The sequence below is a fragment of the Nothobranchius furzeri genome, chromosome 2 (assembly GCF_043380555.1).
Source record: "Nothobranchius furzeri strain GRZ-AD chromosome 2, NfurGRZ-RIMD1, whole genome shotgun sequence".
Taxonomy (NCBI): domain Eukaryota; kingdom Metazoa; phylum Chordata; class Actinopteri; order Cyprinodontiformes; family Nothobranchiidae; genus Nothobranchius; species Nothobranchius furzeri.
In genome coordinates this window covers 11,283,494-11,300,132 of record NC_091742.1, presented here as the reverse complement: position 1 = coordinate 11,300,132, position 16,639 = coordinate 11,283,494, and the positions used below count along the sequence as shown (strand labels likewise).

The 16,639-nt window shown below is 41.9% G+C and overlaps 1 protein-coding gene across 5 annotated transcripts in view; it reads left to right on the top strand.

Moving 5' to 3' along the window:
• LOC107377776 (DNA (cytosine-5)-methyltransferase 3A) overlaps positions 1-16,639 on the top strand; it is a 42,922-nt gene that overhangs the window by 18,413 nt on the left and 7,870 nt on the right. For 2 of the 5 annotated variants that reach the window (XM_054748104.2, XM_015947606.3), the window contains exons 4-7: positions 2,203-2,326; positions 2,582-2,622; positions 2,704-2,835; positions 15,927-16,130. In XM_054748104.2, coding sequence (XP_054604079.1) covers positions 2,203-2,326; positions 2,582-2,622; positions 2,704-2,835; positions 15,927-16,130 — 501 coding nt within the window. Of the gene's footprint in view, positions 1-2,202; positions 2,327-2,581; positions 2,623-2,703; positions 2,836-5,008; positions 5,214-15,926; positions 16,131-16,639 lie in introns of those variants that run through there. The other 3 variants (XM_015947607.3, XM_015947609.3, XM_015947608.3) reach the window with 3 other exon arrangements.

Here is a 16,639-nt window from a genome sequence, read left to right as displayed (position 1 = left end):
GAGTGGAGTCGGGTACTTTCCATTCTATCTGTAAATCAAGATCAAGGCAGTCTCTGAGAGAAGAGGAAGTTGCAGGTCATCGAGGGGTTTTTATAGAAGGAGAAACGATTTGAACCCAGTGATTTATTTTCTGTTCGTACCCAACAGGTACCTTTGTGGTGAACATTCTTTCTTTCAATCTAAAAGCTGCATTAAGCAATATGCTGCAATAGTTTAATGAAAGCCGCAGTCTGCAGAGTGATATGTCAGATGAACCTCAACTAAAGCACCTGCTCCTGCATAAAGGAAGTGCACAGCCAACTCTGTCTGAAGCCGGCTGCACACTTTCTGTTTAGAGGCGGTAATGCGAAGTGGCTGAAGATCATCTTACTCATAGCAGTTCAAAGACACTTTTCTCTCAAGTGGACCGAACCAGGGCTGAAATGAGTTTACATTCAACATGTTGCCAAAACGATGACTGCGAGTCCAGATTTCTCTGTTGCTGCTGAATGTGTAAGTAGTCAGTTGTTTGCTTCAAAGCTAGCTGTAGGTGGTGATGTGGTGTGAAATTGCTTAATGCAGCTTAAAGATCGTTTTTAAATGTTAACGCTATGTGCTCGTGCGCCGGCCACATGGCGGTTACAGAAGATAGACACCACTTCACTCATTTCCGATATTCATCCCATGATGGTTTTCGGTTTGGAATTGATTTGAGCTAATTTATTTAGCAGAAGTGCATTTTTAAAAGCATTTGCTTGATTTTCTAATAGCGAGTTTTAAACTTTCTTTAACTGCTCAACATTGATTTGATTTATTTAGTTTACACATGTTGTTGTTTCCTCAAAAGCTAAAAGTCTTTATTTTTTTATCATATTGTTTTAAGTCAAGTTGTCGTTTTATCTGTAAATGTCCTGAAGTTCGTGTCAAGCTTTGCTTTTAGCAGCTTATTGTTGTTTATTATTGTTGTTTTGCTATTTTAATATTCTGTTTCTGTAAAATCGGTGCCAGTGTTTTGTACATTTTACCATCAGTAAGAATAAACGTGATTAGGTGTGCTGTCATCAATGAGAAGAAATAAACCCGCGCTGGTTGTTAGTGTCCGAAGAAACAAGTGGCCGTGTTCTAGATGCTCCTCTGTTTTTAAACACGCTCAGAGCATCACACATCGCGTCTTATGGACACAACGAGGCTGTAAACCACTAAAAACACCCCTTCATAACAAACTTTGTTTCTATTTGAGTGTGTGTCTGTCCTGCGGTTGTCATGGTCACCGTTTCTGGCTTTTGCAGGCCTTAGCTGTTTATTACAGCGTTTTAAAGGCTTGATAGCAGTGGATTAATCTACCTGATTAATAATTTATGTTTGTTACTTTTTGGGGGCAGCAATAGCTCAGGGGGTAGAGCGGGTTGCCTCATGATTGGAGGGTCATGGGTTCGATTCCAGCTCCCGCCATGGGTATTCTGCTGTTGTGTCCTTGGGCAAGACACTTCACCCAACTTGCCTGTGTTGGTGGTGGTCAGAGGGGCCAACGGCGCCAAATGGCAGCCTCGCCTCTGTCAGACCGCCCCAGGGTGGCTGTGGCTATGTAGTAGCTTATCATCACTGGCAGTGTGTGAATGTAAGAGTTCACGCAAGCGTCTGTGAGTGTCCTAATAAAGCGCTATATAAGTTTGATTATTATTATTTAGTTATTGGCTGTTCCTGCTTAGACTTTAGCCGACACCTGCTAGCTCACTGCAGCTCACCATTTAGTTCTTTAGGTGTGACTAGTCGTTTCTGTGTGTTTTTATGTGTGGTTTGAATTCTTCAACGTGTTCTTAAATAAGGTCATATTCAAGTTAAGCTATTATGTTATAATTTGGTCAGATGAAAAGAAATCAGCTGATTTATAAAGACAGAAATAGACAGACCCACACGAGTGAGCTTTACTTTGAAATAACAGGTGAAAATCCTTTTACCTGAGTTTACCTTAAGATGTGTTTGTTAATCATTGACTGTTGAGTGTTGCCCCTATCCTGTACGTGTGTGTGTGTGTGTTTACATTATTGTGGGCTGATCTAAACATACCTGCTCCGTTATGCACTAACAGGATTATGTGAACAGGAATGTGCAGGTACAGCTCTGTGGCTGCATCTGTTTGATGTGTGTGTCTGTGTGATGTGCTGCCCTTTAAGTAGTCTAGACAAGGATTTTCAGACCTAGACTTTGCTGTATTTTTCACAGGAGATGGCAACCTCTGACCCCTGTGCAAATGCCTCCCCAACTCCGCCCAAGGAGCCGAATGTTTCCCCCTCCCCTCGCAAGAAGCGTAGGCGCCAGAAACCAGAGCAAACCGAGAAGGATAAGGGTATAGACTTGTTCTGCAGACATTGAAGTTCAAATAATGCTGTTTAGTTTTCATGTGGCAGTTGATCATCATTCTGCTTGAGCACTGCTTACTTTCTGGAAATTTAACAGTCAAATAATTTCCACATTGTTAAGTCTGAAGTCATTTGACTTCAAATATGGAGGCTGGGGCGAGTGATGAAAACCTTGACTTCCCTCATTAAACCTCTTGTTAAATATGTGCAAATAACCCATTTCCTTAACTCTTCTTCTGCAGAAGATCCAGAAATGGACAGGAACTGTGACTCCCCTCGAGAGGTGAGCACTCCAGCAGCTACCGCTCTTGTTGTTTCCTACGGAGAGCAACGAAGCAAAGCGCTGAGATGTTTGTGTTTGCAGGGTGAGACCGGGAGGCTCCGGAGGAGGCCCGTTCCCAGGGTGACTTTCCAGGCTGGAGATCCCTACTACATCAGCAGGAGACAGAAAGAAGAATGGCTCAGCCGCTGGAAGATGGAGGTGGGAGACAAACAGGTCTCTGTCTGTCTGAATTTGCACCTACAACACTTCTTTTTTCTCTTAAGCAACCAGTTAGAGTAAAACTGCTTCTTAACACCTCAGTTTGAAAAGTAAAATGCTCACCAGGTTAGTTCTAACTTTGTAATATATGATGTAAAATAATTTTATAGTACTTTTGAGCATTTTCATATAAGGATGAGGCTTTTTTTTTTACTAGTCTGATTTGAGTGAAGGGGAAATCCCTCAAAACGCTGGGCAGCATCGCTTTGACTGTCACAAGATTTACACGCCCAGGTTTTTACATGAGTTGTTTAATTTAATGTTTCATTTCAAAATAAAACAAGAACAAATTCCTAAGATTTGTTTTGTGCTGTTTAAATATTGACTTAGTTGGCTTCTGTGTCATTTGAAACACTCTGCTAACCAGCCGCCATCAGAGTCGCTGCCTCACTTTCTGCTGCTGCACCATCTGGCCTCCACCTGTAGGCTCTGAATCTTAAAGGGGGGTTATTATATCACTCCCGGCCGCTCTGTTTTGAGTGTGTTAATTTCTGGTAGAACCATAAAATCGAGGCCTCGACTAAAAACACAAATGATGCAAATGTTCTGCCTACACCTAATTGTTTTCATGTGTTTCTGAAATGCTTTAAAACCTACGGCATAGCTTTTAAACTCTTTATAACCCTTTATAGCCTCTGATAAGTTAAAATCCTAACCTCATCCTAAATATTTTAATAAATCTGAATCTCTTGATGACATAAAGTAAATTTTGTAATTGTGTATTGGACAAGAAGGCATGTAAAAGTCTGAATAGGCAAAGAAATATGAAACAAGTAGATTTTTAATTAATTAAAGATTTTCTGCGTAGTTTTGCTGTGATTTCTATGTTTAATGTCCACTCGGTAGTTTGAAGCCAAGGTGTGCCTGCTGTGACAGATGGTGCAACTTTAACTAAAAAACATGTTTTAAGCCTTTACTGTAAGTTTTTATACTTGTAATTAATTTGATTAACTGTTCATTAATTACCAGATCATCTGTTTTCCTAAAAGTTTTTGAAGCTCTTGTGTATTTTATTTATGTTTTTGTGCCATTTTTGACTCGCTGCGTTGCTGTTTGTAGCATAAAAACTCATCCTAGACGTTTACTTTTCAAAGGCGAACAAAACTCTTGTGTTTAGAAGTGGCATCAGATCTTATTCAAAGAGGTTTCTCAGTTTAAATTGGAAAAGAAAAAGCTCAAACCGCTACAAGCTGAAAAAGTGAAGTCTTGTCATCTTTTAACACCAAAAGTAGTCTACCAGGCAGGAAACTGAAAACCTCAAATCTGAAACAAAACATGTCAGAATCAAAACTAAACTCTATATGTAGACAGAAATATGCCTTAAAAAAACAAGACTGGTGATTGACAGTTAAATAAGTGCAACAAATCAGGGAACAGACACAGAGGGAAATTAGAGATTATGTGACAGATGGAGGCAGAAGAGGAAAGACACAAAGGTGGAATAACGTGACTTCCTGTCCACACTTGGCTCTCACTCTGTGACTCATTGTCACCAACTCTAAAACGTAGTTTCATCGTTCTGAGGAGCCGAGGGGAAGAAAACAATGGAGAAAAGATGCACAATTTATTTTTATATTACAATTAACTCGCTAAAGCAGCCAGGACCGAGAAATGTCCTCAATAAACATGAGTGGAATTAAGAAAGCATGTAAAATACGTTTTGAAGGAGAGAGAGAGAGAGGGAGAGGGAGAGGGAGAGAGAGAGAGAGGGAGAGGGAGAGGGAGAGGGAGAGAGAGAGAGAGAGGGAGAGAGAGAGGGAGAGGGAGAGGGAGAGAATGTGTGTTTGACAGAAGTGAGAAAGGAGGCGGGCCAGTAACTGACCCTGGAGTTAACTAGTTCCAGATTCCTACCTGTATGTGGTCATAGATACCCCCCCCCCCCCCCCCCCACACACACACACACCCACCCACCCACCCACACACACACACACACACAATACCCCCTTAATGCCCCAGGTCACTGCTTAGGCAAGGAATCCTTGCAGATCTGCAAAGTTTGTCCTCATATTTGGGTTAAGTCAATTCATATCTGCTATTTAATCCACGTGAAACTCTCATCCCTTCCTGTGTGTGTGTGTGTGCGTGCGTATGTGTGTGCGTGCGTGTGTGTGAGCGTTATTCCCATCTGTTTGGGAGAGGAGCCAGTAAATCACACACTTCTCCACTGGCCAATCAGCAGTGAGTAAAGGAAGCTCGGGGGTGAGCGTAGCCGAGGAGACACAGAAAGGAGAGAGCAGGAGGAAGAGTAGGAGGTGAGGCAGATGAAGAAAATGACCGAGAGGAAGAGAGCCAGAGAGGAAGGGTTTCACTTGGAGAGCTTCCATGTCCGACCCGTAAGTGCTTTCAGATTTTCTTTTCCATGCTGCTGCTGGGAGAAATAGACGCCAAAGTTTCTGTTCAGGAAGAGACTTAAACCTCTCTCGTGTTTAATTCATCATTTATAATTAATGACTTTTTGTCTTTTCCTTGAGTTTAAAAGTTTTACTTGATCTAAACAGATTGTCACATATTTGCCTTGGAAGTTTTGTTTCCCAGGTTTAAGTCGTGTCCCATTGCTGAGAGGACAATGTTAACATAACTCCACCTCCAATCACAGCCGCTCTGCTTAGTCAGCTTAAATAAGGTTTGACAGGTCTAGTCTGTCACGCCGATCGTTTCAGGCACTTTCATTTCAACTTTGTTTTAGTTTCAGCCCAACAAGGACAAAAACCCATAAAAGGATGACAAAAAAACACTAAAACTTTTTTCTGGAGTCATTTCTGAAAACCGCAAATATAAGAGAAAAAGTCGTTTTCATTTCTACTTTTAAAAAGTGTTTAAGAAAACTTTCAACTGTTTAATTGAACTAGGACAGCCTAAATAACAGTTTTCCAGGAAAATGCTATTTTACAAATCTAATTTGTTCATAAATTTATTTAGACAAAGATATTTTTCAAGTTTTTTACGTGCTGAGAGTAAATCTTGTTTACTACAACAGTCATCAGCTGATTTTCATCAAAACAACAGACTTCTGCAGACTTTGGCCCATTTTATTCTGTTTTTTTTAATAAATAATAATGAAATAATCAAGTTTACCTGAATATGTTCACAGTCAGAAAATAGCCTCAGCATTTATTCTTCTAGACGCTAACATTCATATTTGTCATTGCTATGAATTGGTGCAGCACATTGTCCAGTGATGGGACGGTTGCTGGTTCGATCTCGGATCAGTCGTGGTCATTCTGCCGCTGTGCTGCGGAAAACGAAGACCGGGTCAGACACATGATGTCACTGAACGACTGAAAGTGAGCCAGCTGTTGGCTGGAAAGGCTCTCCTCGGATCCATTAGCTGTTATGTGTCTTTGTGCAGGTTTTGTTCAGCAATGTGGAGTTCATCCTGAGGTCAGGGTCAGTCACGCTTATAAACAGGCCGGGCTTTAAGGGATGCCTCATTGCTTGGGTCATGGGGTCAGGTGTCAGAGGTCGGGGGGGGGGGGGGGGGGGGGGGGCTCTAATAGTGAAAACACTGACCGAACCGCGGGGTTTGTCAGAGTTGTAACTGTCAGCTCACAATCCCCCTCTGTCTTTCTTCCTCTTCCTGCTTTTCTTTGCCCTTCGCACTAAAACTCTTCAGTCTCACATTCACTTGTAATGCTGACGGGAGATCACTACGACACAGTTTCACTCTTTGCTTACAAGGTTTTGAGAACAAGTAGAATCATTTGCACTTGATATCTTTTAAAGCCTCATACCATGCCTTCTGATGTTCAGTCCTGCTTTCACCCTTTATAATCTTATTAAATCATAAACTCTCTGAGAAAACAGGCTCCAGAGAGGAAGAAAGTTTATTCCTAATTCAGATCCTGGCAAATGGACATCGTTTCTTATGTTTTAGTGGATTTTTTAAATCTTTATTTGGTCACAGCATCTGTCGTTTAGATTTTAACTGCATCAAACGGTGAAATGGGTGCTCATCCGATGCTCTTATTGTTTTATTTTACACAAAAGTTCTGTTCGCATCCCAAAGAAAATAAAACTTGACACAGAATACTCTTAAAGTGATTGAAAAGAAAAAGCAATGCTGCGTTTATGCATTTACCGGAGCAAATATTTAACTCTGTGCAAATATAAATATGGTTGTAGTCACATCAGCTGGTGTTTGATTGAATGAGACCGACTCAGAAGCTTAAGTAGACAAGTACGCATTAATATGTCACCCGTGACTCATCTTCATCCCTGAATGGAGGAAGATAAAGAAAAAACTTCCTGGTTGAGTGTTCCGCCAGCTGATGTTGCCAGGCAACAAACACAGTTTCATCCCTAGCTGGTCTTTGGCTGATTGCTCTCGGCGACAGGATCCAGAAGCAAAGCCTCTAAGGATTCAACACGAGCAGATTAGCCAACAGCAACAATTTAGTAGTGTAAAAAACTTTATTATTAACACAAATATGTCTCGTGGTGTACAGCATAACTCTTACGTGCTTCAAAATATACGATACTATATAAAATATTTATTTTCTTGTTGATTAAATATAATTTAATCAATCAGATCAGCACAGCTAGACATGTCAGAGACTTTAGAGCCATAACATGAGATTTTATTAAAATATTTATTAAAATATCTGACCTGTTTTGGATGAAGAAATAAGAATATTAAACCAGAAGTTTCTCATAAATTCATGCTTTATAGTTTCTCTCTAAGAGTTAAAGCCTGGATAAAAGACAATAGGCAAACCTGTAATTGAGCATTATTAAATATATACAGTAAATATTACAAAATAACAGTTTTACCCCAATTATTTAGAAAATAGTGACAACATATGGAGATATGCTTACAGTGTGTGTGTGTGTGTGTGTGTGTGTGTGTGTGTGTGTGTGTGTGTGTGTGTGTGTTGTCTAAATACCATATAAAAGGCCGATTAGGATTTTATGAGGTCAGAGGTCAATAGGAGCGTTGAGAAATGACCTCCTCACCTCAGAGTCAAATGGAGGTGAGAAGCAATACAACCCCAAACTCTCACTTTTATGGTTTCCTCTACACGAGTTCACACCTTCAGCTCAGCCCCGTTTCTTTTATCTGATTTACTGATGCAGTAGAGACCGTTTTTGTTGCTGTTCAACTTTTCTCTTCCGACCTACGGCTCAGCAAACGGTTCAGTGTCAAACGTCATCATTAAGCTTCTGAGATGTTCTGGTGGAGTCTTTAGATCTCACATCTCATGAGTTTTTTTTTCTCATTTGTTTCACTTTATTAGGATGATATATATTTATTTAATCTTTAATCTGATGACAACGTTTGATTTTCTGCAGCTGAATAATTATAGTGTTTTTCTCCCAAGTCAAGCCCTGAAAACTGCTTTTGTAATTTTTGTTAAAAGTCGAAACATAATGTTTTCAGATTTTAAATCATTTAAAAAATAAGCCAAACAGCTTTAAAAAAAACAAATCTAAACATATTTGTTTGTAGTTTTAATTGCACATGTATCCACACCTCAGTATTTCTAGACCATGAATGTCTTTTTACTGTGTCAACATGTTAATATCAGGCAAGGCAGCTTTATTTATATAGCACATTTCATACTCAGAGGCAATTCAATGTGCTTTCCATTTGCAAGGATATCAAGAACATTAAAATCAATATCAAGAACATTAAAATCAACGTGACAGAAAATACTAATTAAAAATTTAAAAGAAACAAAGTTAAAGGGTGAGCAAATACAGAGCAGAAGGTGCAGCATAAAAACATTGATTCAAAGGATGATGAAAACATGAAGGTTTTCAATTTTGATGTAAAAGTTTCTAGAGTTGGGGCAAATTTGAGGTCATGAGGAAGCTGATTCCATCTGTGAACAGCATCATGACTCGAGGTAAGTGCCAAACCCAAGACATGCAGAATCATTACTCGTCGGGCAGATTGATAAAGTAAAGTTCTTTATTACAAGACGGGAACAGAAACAGAACAGGGAAGTCCTGTGCGAGTGAGTGGTGCGGCTCAAGTCCGTGTAGCGTTTGGGATGAACGAGAGAGGAGGGGAAGCCGAGGAGAGCGCTGGGCAGAGGGTGAGCGCTCCAGGAGGGGTGAGGTAGCAGAGGGAAACCAAACAGGAACAACGGAGGAGGATGGGACGTGGTGTGTGAAATCCAGAGTACGTAGACAGCGAAGGTGGAGCAGGTGGTGTGAGGATCCTGAGGGGAAGGGAAACAAACACCAGACGTAAGGGGTAATCCAAAACGTAGTCCAGAAAACACCGTCCGAGGTCATTAATCCAATAGTCAAAGAGCGAGTCAAAACATGAATAAACGAGCAAAGCAAGTGGCTGGGGCTACCTAAACTGGTGCTATCATCCGGCACAGTGAGGTGTCTCCAGACTCACCTCTGCCCAGGTACATGACACATAGTAGCTAAAAGCAGCTTCACCCTGTTTGGTTCTGACCCGGTTCTACCAGCTGACCGCTTCCTAAGTATCTCAGAGCCCTGCTGGGCGTAGATACAGGAAGGAGATCTGACATGTATTCTGGCCCCATGCCATTGAGTTATTTATAAACTAGTAGAAGTAGTTTGAAATTGATTCTGTAGTTTACTGCTAACCAGTGTAGAGGTTTAAGAACAGGAGTGATGTGTTTGTTTCTCCTGGTTCTTGTCAAGACTCTAGCAGCAGCATTCTGAATAAGCTGCAGTTGCTTCACAACTTTTATATAGGGAGACCAGTCAAAAGACCACTGCTATAGTCCAGCCTACAGGAGATGAACACATGACTGAGTTTCTCTAGGTCTTGTCTGGACATGAGACCTCTGAGTCGTGCTATTTGATGCAGATGATAAAACACCGACCTAGTTATAGCCTTAATGTGACCAGTGAAGCTCAGGTCTGAATCATTTATGACACCAAGATTTCTAACCTGGGTCTTTGTCTTTATTCCTCTGGAGCCAAGCTGAGCAATAACCTCCATCCTATCCTTCTGATTTCCAAAGACAATAACTTCTGTCTTGTCTTTGTTTAACCGGAGGAAGTTTATTGCATCCAGTCATTAACTCTCTCCAAACACTGATAGAGTGAGTCTAGAGGACTACAGTCACTAGGTGATAGAGCTAGGTAGATCTGGGTGTCATCTACATAACTATGATAGATAATATTGTTAGTGTTTATGACCTGACCCAGGGGGAGCATGTGGAGATTGAAGAGCAGTGGTTCAAGAATTGAGCCTTGGGGGACCCCACGTCATGGTGATCAGTTTTAATTTGTGATCACCAATAGAAACAACATATTCCTTGTCTTCAAGATGAGATTGGAACCAACTATGGACTGTGCCTGAAAGTCCCACCCAGGTTATGAGCCTATCAAGAAGGATGGTGTGGTCCACAGTATCAAAATCTGCAGTGAGATTGAGCATCATCAGGACAGATCTTTTGCCTGATAATTAGACGAATGTCATTTAATATTTTAATAAGTGCAGTCTCCATGCGGTGGTGTTGTCTAAAGCCTGATATTAGCAAGTTTGAAAGTTTGGACACAGTAAAAATAAATTATTAGGTGTCTAATGATTAGCATGCTGTAACGATAATAAGAACACAGCTAAGCTAACTGATTAGCCTAGAAAAAAGACATTTTTATCACAATCCAAACTCTGTTCCATTTAATTTACACCTTCTTAGTGGTCTACTGGTATGCATGTCCACTCTGGGACTGGGAGATCGGGGTTCAAATCCGGATGGGTCATAACAAAGACTTTAAAAATGGGACCCAATGCCTCCCTGCTTGCATTAAGGGGTTCCCGAGCACAGCCTCTACTGCAGCTCATCGCTGAATGGGTCAAATGCGGAGATGTATTTTCAGCAGTGTGCGATGATGACTAATGGGATTTTAAGCTGCTAATAATTTCTGTGTTCTATGTTCGTTACAAAAGCAGGTCAGATTATAACTTTAATAAGGTATTTATTAACTTCTTGTTTGTAGAGCAAAAGTAGAGCTATTGTAATGAAAATCTGGCCTAGCATATCTTCTGTCCTTTTGTGTCGTTCTCAGAAATTGCACTTTCTCTCTGCCTGTAGTGTATTATCCAGATTTATCATATAATCCTATTTACTCACCGACTCTTTGTCTTCTCTCTGCTTTCCAAGCTGAACCCGTTGAACTGTGTTGCCACCGCACCCGTTCTCTACACTCACTTCCTGTTTAGCCAAACAATTAAAGGACTGTAGCTGCTGCTGTAGCCTCCGAAGGCCTTGATCCATAGCAGCCATCAGATTAGTTTGAATTTTGAGTGTTTGACTTCACAATAACAAGGAAAAAATGAGATTCACATGAAATGAGCATTTTGAGATTTTAATAGAAACGATATTTCATTTTAATGAGAATTTTGTGGCTTCATGCCCAAAAATGTCCACATAACTTTTGTTACATTTTCTACTAAAAGATGGGAATTTTTGTGCTCAACAAACTAATAGAAGTTTTCAAAAGAGTCAAGACTTTATTTTTCTTATAAATTAGAGGTACTTTTTAAAAATTATAGAATAAGTTTGATGTTTAATATGTGTTCTAAATACAATGAGACCATTTTAAGTTGTGTTTTTGGATTATTCACAGTTGATTTCTCAATTAACCTTGATGTGGTGGCCTGACTGGCCATAACTGCAAAAGCAGCAGTAGCTCAGAAGGTAGAGCGGGTTGTCCGGTAATCGGAAGGTTTTAGGATCGATCACGACTCCCAGCAGAGAATGCTGCTGTTGTGGCCTTGGGCAAGACACTTAACCCCTCTTGCTTGTTGGTAGTGGTCGGAGGGGCCGGTGGCGCCAGTGTTCGGCAGCCTCGCCTCTGTCAGTGCGCCCCAGGGCAGCTGTGGCTGCATTGTAGCTCATCACCACCTGTGTGTGAATGTGTGTGTGAATGGATGAATGATACACTGTAGTGTAAAGCGCTTTGGAGTCCTCTAACTCTGAAAGGCGCTATACAAGTGCGGGTCATTTATCATTATTATTTATTATAATCTGAAATTGATATTGGCCCACATTAGTGCCGTTTCCACTATCGGAACTCCAAACAACGAAGAATGCTACTCCCCCCCCCCCCCCCCCCCCCCCCCCCCACACACACACACACACACACACACACTGCAAAAAACAACTTCTCTTCTGGGCATTGAACGTGAAATGGGAGCGTGGTAAGATGGCGCCGGTGTGCATGGCTTGCCGTCTGTCACTACCAGTGTTTTGTTTGGTTGTTTTTATTTTATTGACTATTGTAGGAAATGCCAACTCTCTCTTGGTATATGATCGCCTAACCCTACTGGATCTCCGACCTTCTGTCAAAAGCTGGGCAAAATGGAACCAAGCTGGACATAAAACTCTGCCCCCGCTAATATCGGAGATCCCGGCTCACCTGTGCCGTGTTCCAGATCCACCACCCCGGCATAAGTGCCGTCGCCGGGGTCGCCGGGCCGGCTTCCTGGTGAAGATGAAAGCTTCTTTAGGCTATTCTCACAAGCCCTTATTTAGAAAACAAGGAGCGGTGCCAAACATCTGCTTCTCTCGGCGATCGTTGGATCCTGTCTGTGCCTGGCTGGTACCTGTCTTCGGCCTGGATGGGACGTCCCAGCCTCGAAAACCCTGCTCTCCTCGTCCCCGCCGGCGTGGTGTGAATCCGCAAAACCTGCGGCCTCTGTGTCGGGCTTCTATGGCGGCTAGCGACGGGGACCCGCCGCTTACTGCCAGGTTTGGCCTGGTAAATGCTAGGTCGCTAGCGAATAAAACATTTATTTTGAAGGATTTTTTTACATCCCGAGGACTGGATTTTCTCTGTGTCTGCGAGACGTGGCTGAGCGCCGGTGAGTGCAGCATCTTCTCAGATCTTCTACCTGGCGATTGCTGCTATTTTAATGCCCCGCGTTTGTTGGGCCGAGGAGGAGGAATAGCCACTATTTTTAAAAGTCATTTTAGATGTAAACAGCTACCAACCCCGTCGCTTACCAGCTTTGAACTGTCTGTGTTTGAGCTGGGCTGCTCTCACACAGTGTTGTGTGCGGTGGTTTATCGGCCTCCTAAATACAATAAGGACTTTTTGGATGATTTTGCTGATTTTTTGGCTGAATTCATGCCAAAATATGATCGTATTCTTATTGTTGGGGATTTTAATATTCACGTGTGTTGCCCTGATATGCCCATGGCGAGGGGCTTTTTAAACCTTATTGATTCGTTTAATCTGGTGCAATGTGTGGCAGGTCCCACACATGAACGTGGACACACACTTGATCTTGTTTTATCTCATGGCTTCCCTAGTTTTAACATAGAGATTTGTGATGCTGTGTTTTCTGACCACAGTCCTGTGTTGTTTGAAGTTCCTCTTGTATGTGCCTCAGTTAAACCTCGCGCTGTTGCTCAGTGCAGACGTGTTTTTAACTCCTCCACTGCTGAGCACTTTTCAACAGTCTTTAACCAGATTTGTCAGATCCCGGATTTTTTATGCAGCCAGACTGATGATCTGAGCTCTTGGTTTTATTCCACCTGTCGGACTGCTTTGGACACTGTGGCTCCATTAAAAACCAGGCGGCCTAAAACCAAATGTGAGCCCTGGCTGAACGAAATGACCCGAGCTGTCAGACGCGACTGCCGTCGAGCTGAACGCAAATGGAAAAAGGACAAACTACAGGTGTCATTTCAGATGCTGAAGGACTGTTGGCGTCAATATCAAAGAACTGTGAAAGAGGCCAAAAGAAAACACTTTTCGGACATTATTTTGTCTAACTGCCACAACCCGCGAGTGTTATTCAAAACTATTAACTCTGTTCTTAGTGCACCATATGCTGACTCTATTGAGCCCTCATTAGAAGCATGTGAAAATTTGTTACTCTTCTTTATTGAGAAGGTCTCCTCCACAAGGGCTCAAATCTGTCCTTGTGCTCATGACCCCTCAGTCGTTGTTTCCTGCTCTGCTGTCTTTGACAGGTTTGAGCCTGTGACTCTGTCATCTCTACAGGAGACTGTTGGTCATCTTAAGCCTGCAGGGTCTCCAAATGATGCTGTTCCTCCTCGACTTTTAAAAGAGGTGATACCTACAGTTGGTCCTCTGGTTCTTGAGCTGGTAAACCATAGTCTGAGGTCAGGCGTTGTCCCTAAAGATTTTAAACATGCAGTAGTCAAACCCCTGATTAAAAAACCTGCTCTTGATCCGCAGGATCTTGCGAATTACAGGCCTATCTCCAAACTACCGTTTCTTTCTAAAATTCTTGAAAAGGTAGTTCATAGCCAAATATTGGCCTTCCTGGAAAAGCAAAATGTATTAGAGGTTTTCCAATCTGGTTTTAAACCCTTTCACAGCACTGAATCAGCCCTTTTAAAAGTTTTTAATGACATATACTTAGCTACTGATGCTGGGGACTGTGTTGTTCTTGTGCTTTTAGATTTGACAGCTGCTTTTGATACTGTGGATCATGCTGTTTTATTCTCTCGTTTAGAGCACTGGGTGGGCATTAGCGGCACAGCTCTGGAGTGGTTCAGGTCCTATTTGGCGGGGCGAACTTTTTGTGTCAGTCTCGGTGACTATGTGTCGTCCTCCGCTCCGCTCTTGTGTGGTGTCCCGCAGGGCTCAGTTCTAGGCCCCCTCCTCTTCTCTTTGTATCTTCTTCCTCTCGGTTCTATATTGAGAAAGCATGGCATTGCTTTCCACTTGTATGCTGACGACTGTCAGATCTATGTCCCTCTAAAGAAAAAAGGCAGAAACCTCATACAGCCATTACTACAGTGTCTTGACGACATAAAGGCTTGGATGTCTGTGAATTTTTTAAAATTCAATGATAAAAAGACTGAGGTGATGATTTTTGGTAGTCCTACTGAGACACCCAATGTGTTTGTAGATTCCTTGGCCCAGTTTGTTAAACCAACTGTCACCAACTTGGGGGTCAAAGTGGACTGTGATCTGAAGTTTGAACATCAGATTAAGGCGGTGGTAAAATCTGGCTTCTTTCACCTCAGGCAGCTGGCAAAAATAAAGCCAATTCTTTCACGGCAGCACTTTGAGACAGTGATCCACGCCTTTGTAACCACTCGGCTGGATTACTGTAACGCACTCTACATTGGGGTCAGTGCATCATGTATTAGTCAGCTACAGAGAGTGCAAAATGCCGCAGCTCGTCTTTTAACTGGCACTCGAAAGTTTGAGCACATTTCCCCTGTTTTAGCTTCACTTCACTGGCTGCCCATTTCTTTTAGGATTCATTTTAAAATTCTTTTATTTGCTTTTAAAGGTCTTCATGGCCTTGCCCCCTCTTATCTCTCTGATCTGATACAGCCTTACACTCCCTCCCGCTCTCTCAGGTCTGCTGATCAGCTGCTCCTGATTGTACCCAGGACTGAGCGTAAATTTAGAGGAGATCGTGCTTTTGCTGTTGCAGCCCCAAAACTGTGGAACGAACTTCCTTTAGAGATAAGACAGGCCAGTTCCTTATCTGCTTTTAAGGCACTCCTGAAAACACACCTCTTTACCCTGGCTTTTAATACCTTGTGAGATGTTGGTTTCTATTTTTTATTTTATTTTAGCTGTTTTAGGTGATTCAAATGCGGTTTTATCAAGTTTTATCAAGTTTTTATTTTTAATATAGGGCTAGTTTAATTTTATGTATCATGTGTTTTATTTATCTTTGCTGTTTTCTTTCTAGTCAATTGTTTTAATGTACTTTCTGTACAGCACTTTGTTCCTGTGCTGGGTCTTGTAAAGTGCTTTATAAATAAACTGGATTGGATTGGATTGGATTTTACTTCACACGGCCACCCTCTTCGTCCTCCAACTGGATTAGATTACGATGTACCTTGACTGAATAAAACTTTTAGCATTATGAATGTCCGTGGATGCATTCTGGCGTTGATCTGTGACATCACTCACTGTGAAAGCAGTTGCGATATTCTTTACGATGACTTAAGGACATCCTGAAAGGGACGATTTTTTTATCAAGACACAGCAGCTGAGATGAACGAGCCATCGTATCTCCTATAAGACGGCCATTTTAATTTCAGTGCGTCCTTTTTTCTAATGGTAACAAACAGAACATTTGTAATCTCTTTCTGTTTGGTTCTTGGCAGGCGGAGAGACGGGCGTACCGGGAGGCAGAGATTAACATGATGGACGACCTATCGGAGGTCGACTTTCAAAAAGAGGAGGGGCCAGCCAGCCCGGCCCCTCCCCCCTCACAGCAACACACAGATCCCGCCTCTCCAACGGTTGCCGTGACACCAGAGCCTGTTGCAAGGGGAGACCAGGCCATGCCCAGTGAGATCGAGTACCAGGTGAGACAAATCTTTTTCACATTTTTAGAGTCTTAGAGCGCAAAAAGAGGAAAAGGGGACAGCTAACAAGTACATGGTCCTTGTCCTTCCTGTTGTCTTCCTGTTTCTTATCGGTTCTCTAATTCCCCCCCTCTGTTGGTGAGTGTTGTGTTGGGAAGATCTACAGGATTTAAATGTAATATTCACCCATTACTACGAATCCCAGAGCTCATCCAAGGCCCTTGTTTAGATCAAAGTCCAGGAAGTTTATTTTTATTTCTCTTTAAACACGTACCATTTAAAATGAACACCATCCTAAATGCAAAACCACAAGATTTAGTCGTTAATTTATTATTTATAAAACAATTGTGCTAATAGATTAAAAAGCTGCAATTTCAACGGGGAATTAAAAGTTGAAAGCATGATGACAGAGGCTTTAATCTGTAACTAATAAAAATAAACATAGGTTACCGGGTGACTCGGCATGTTTGAAAAGGTGAGATTTTGGGTGACAGCTGAATGTGGGAATT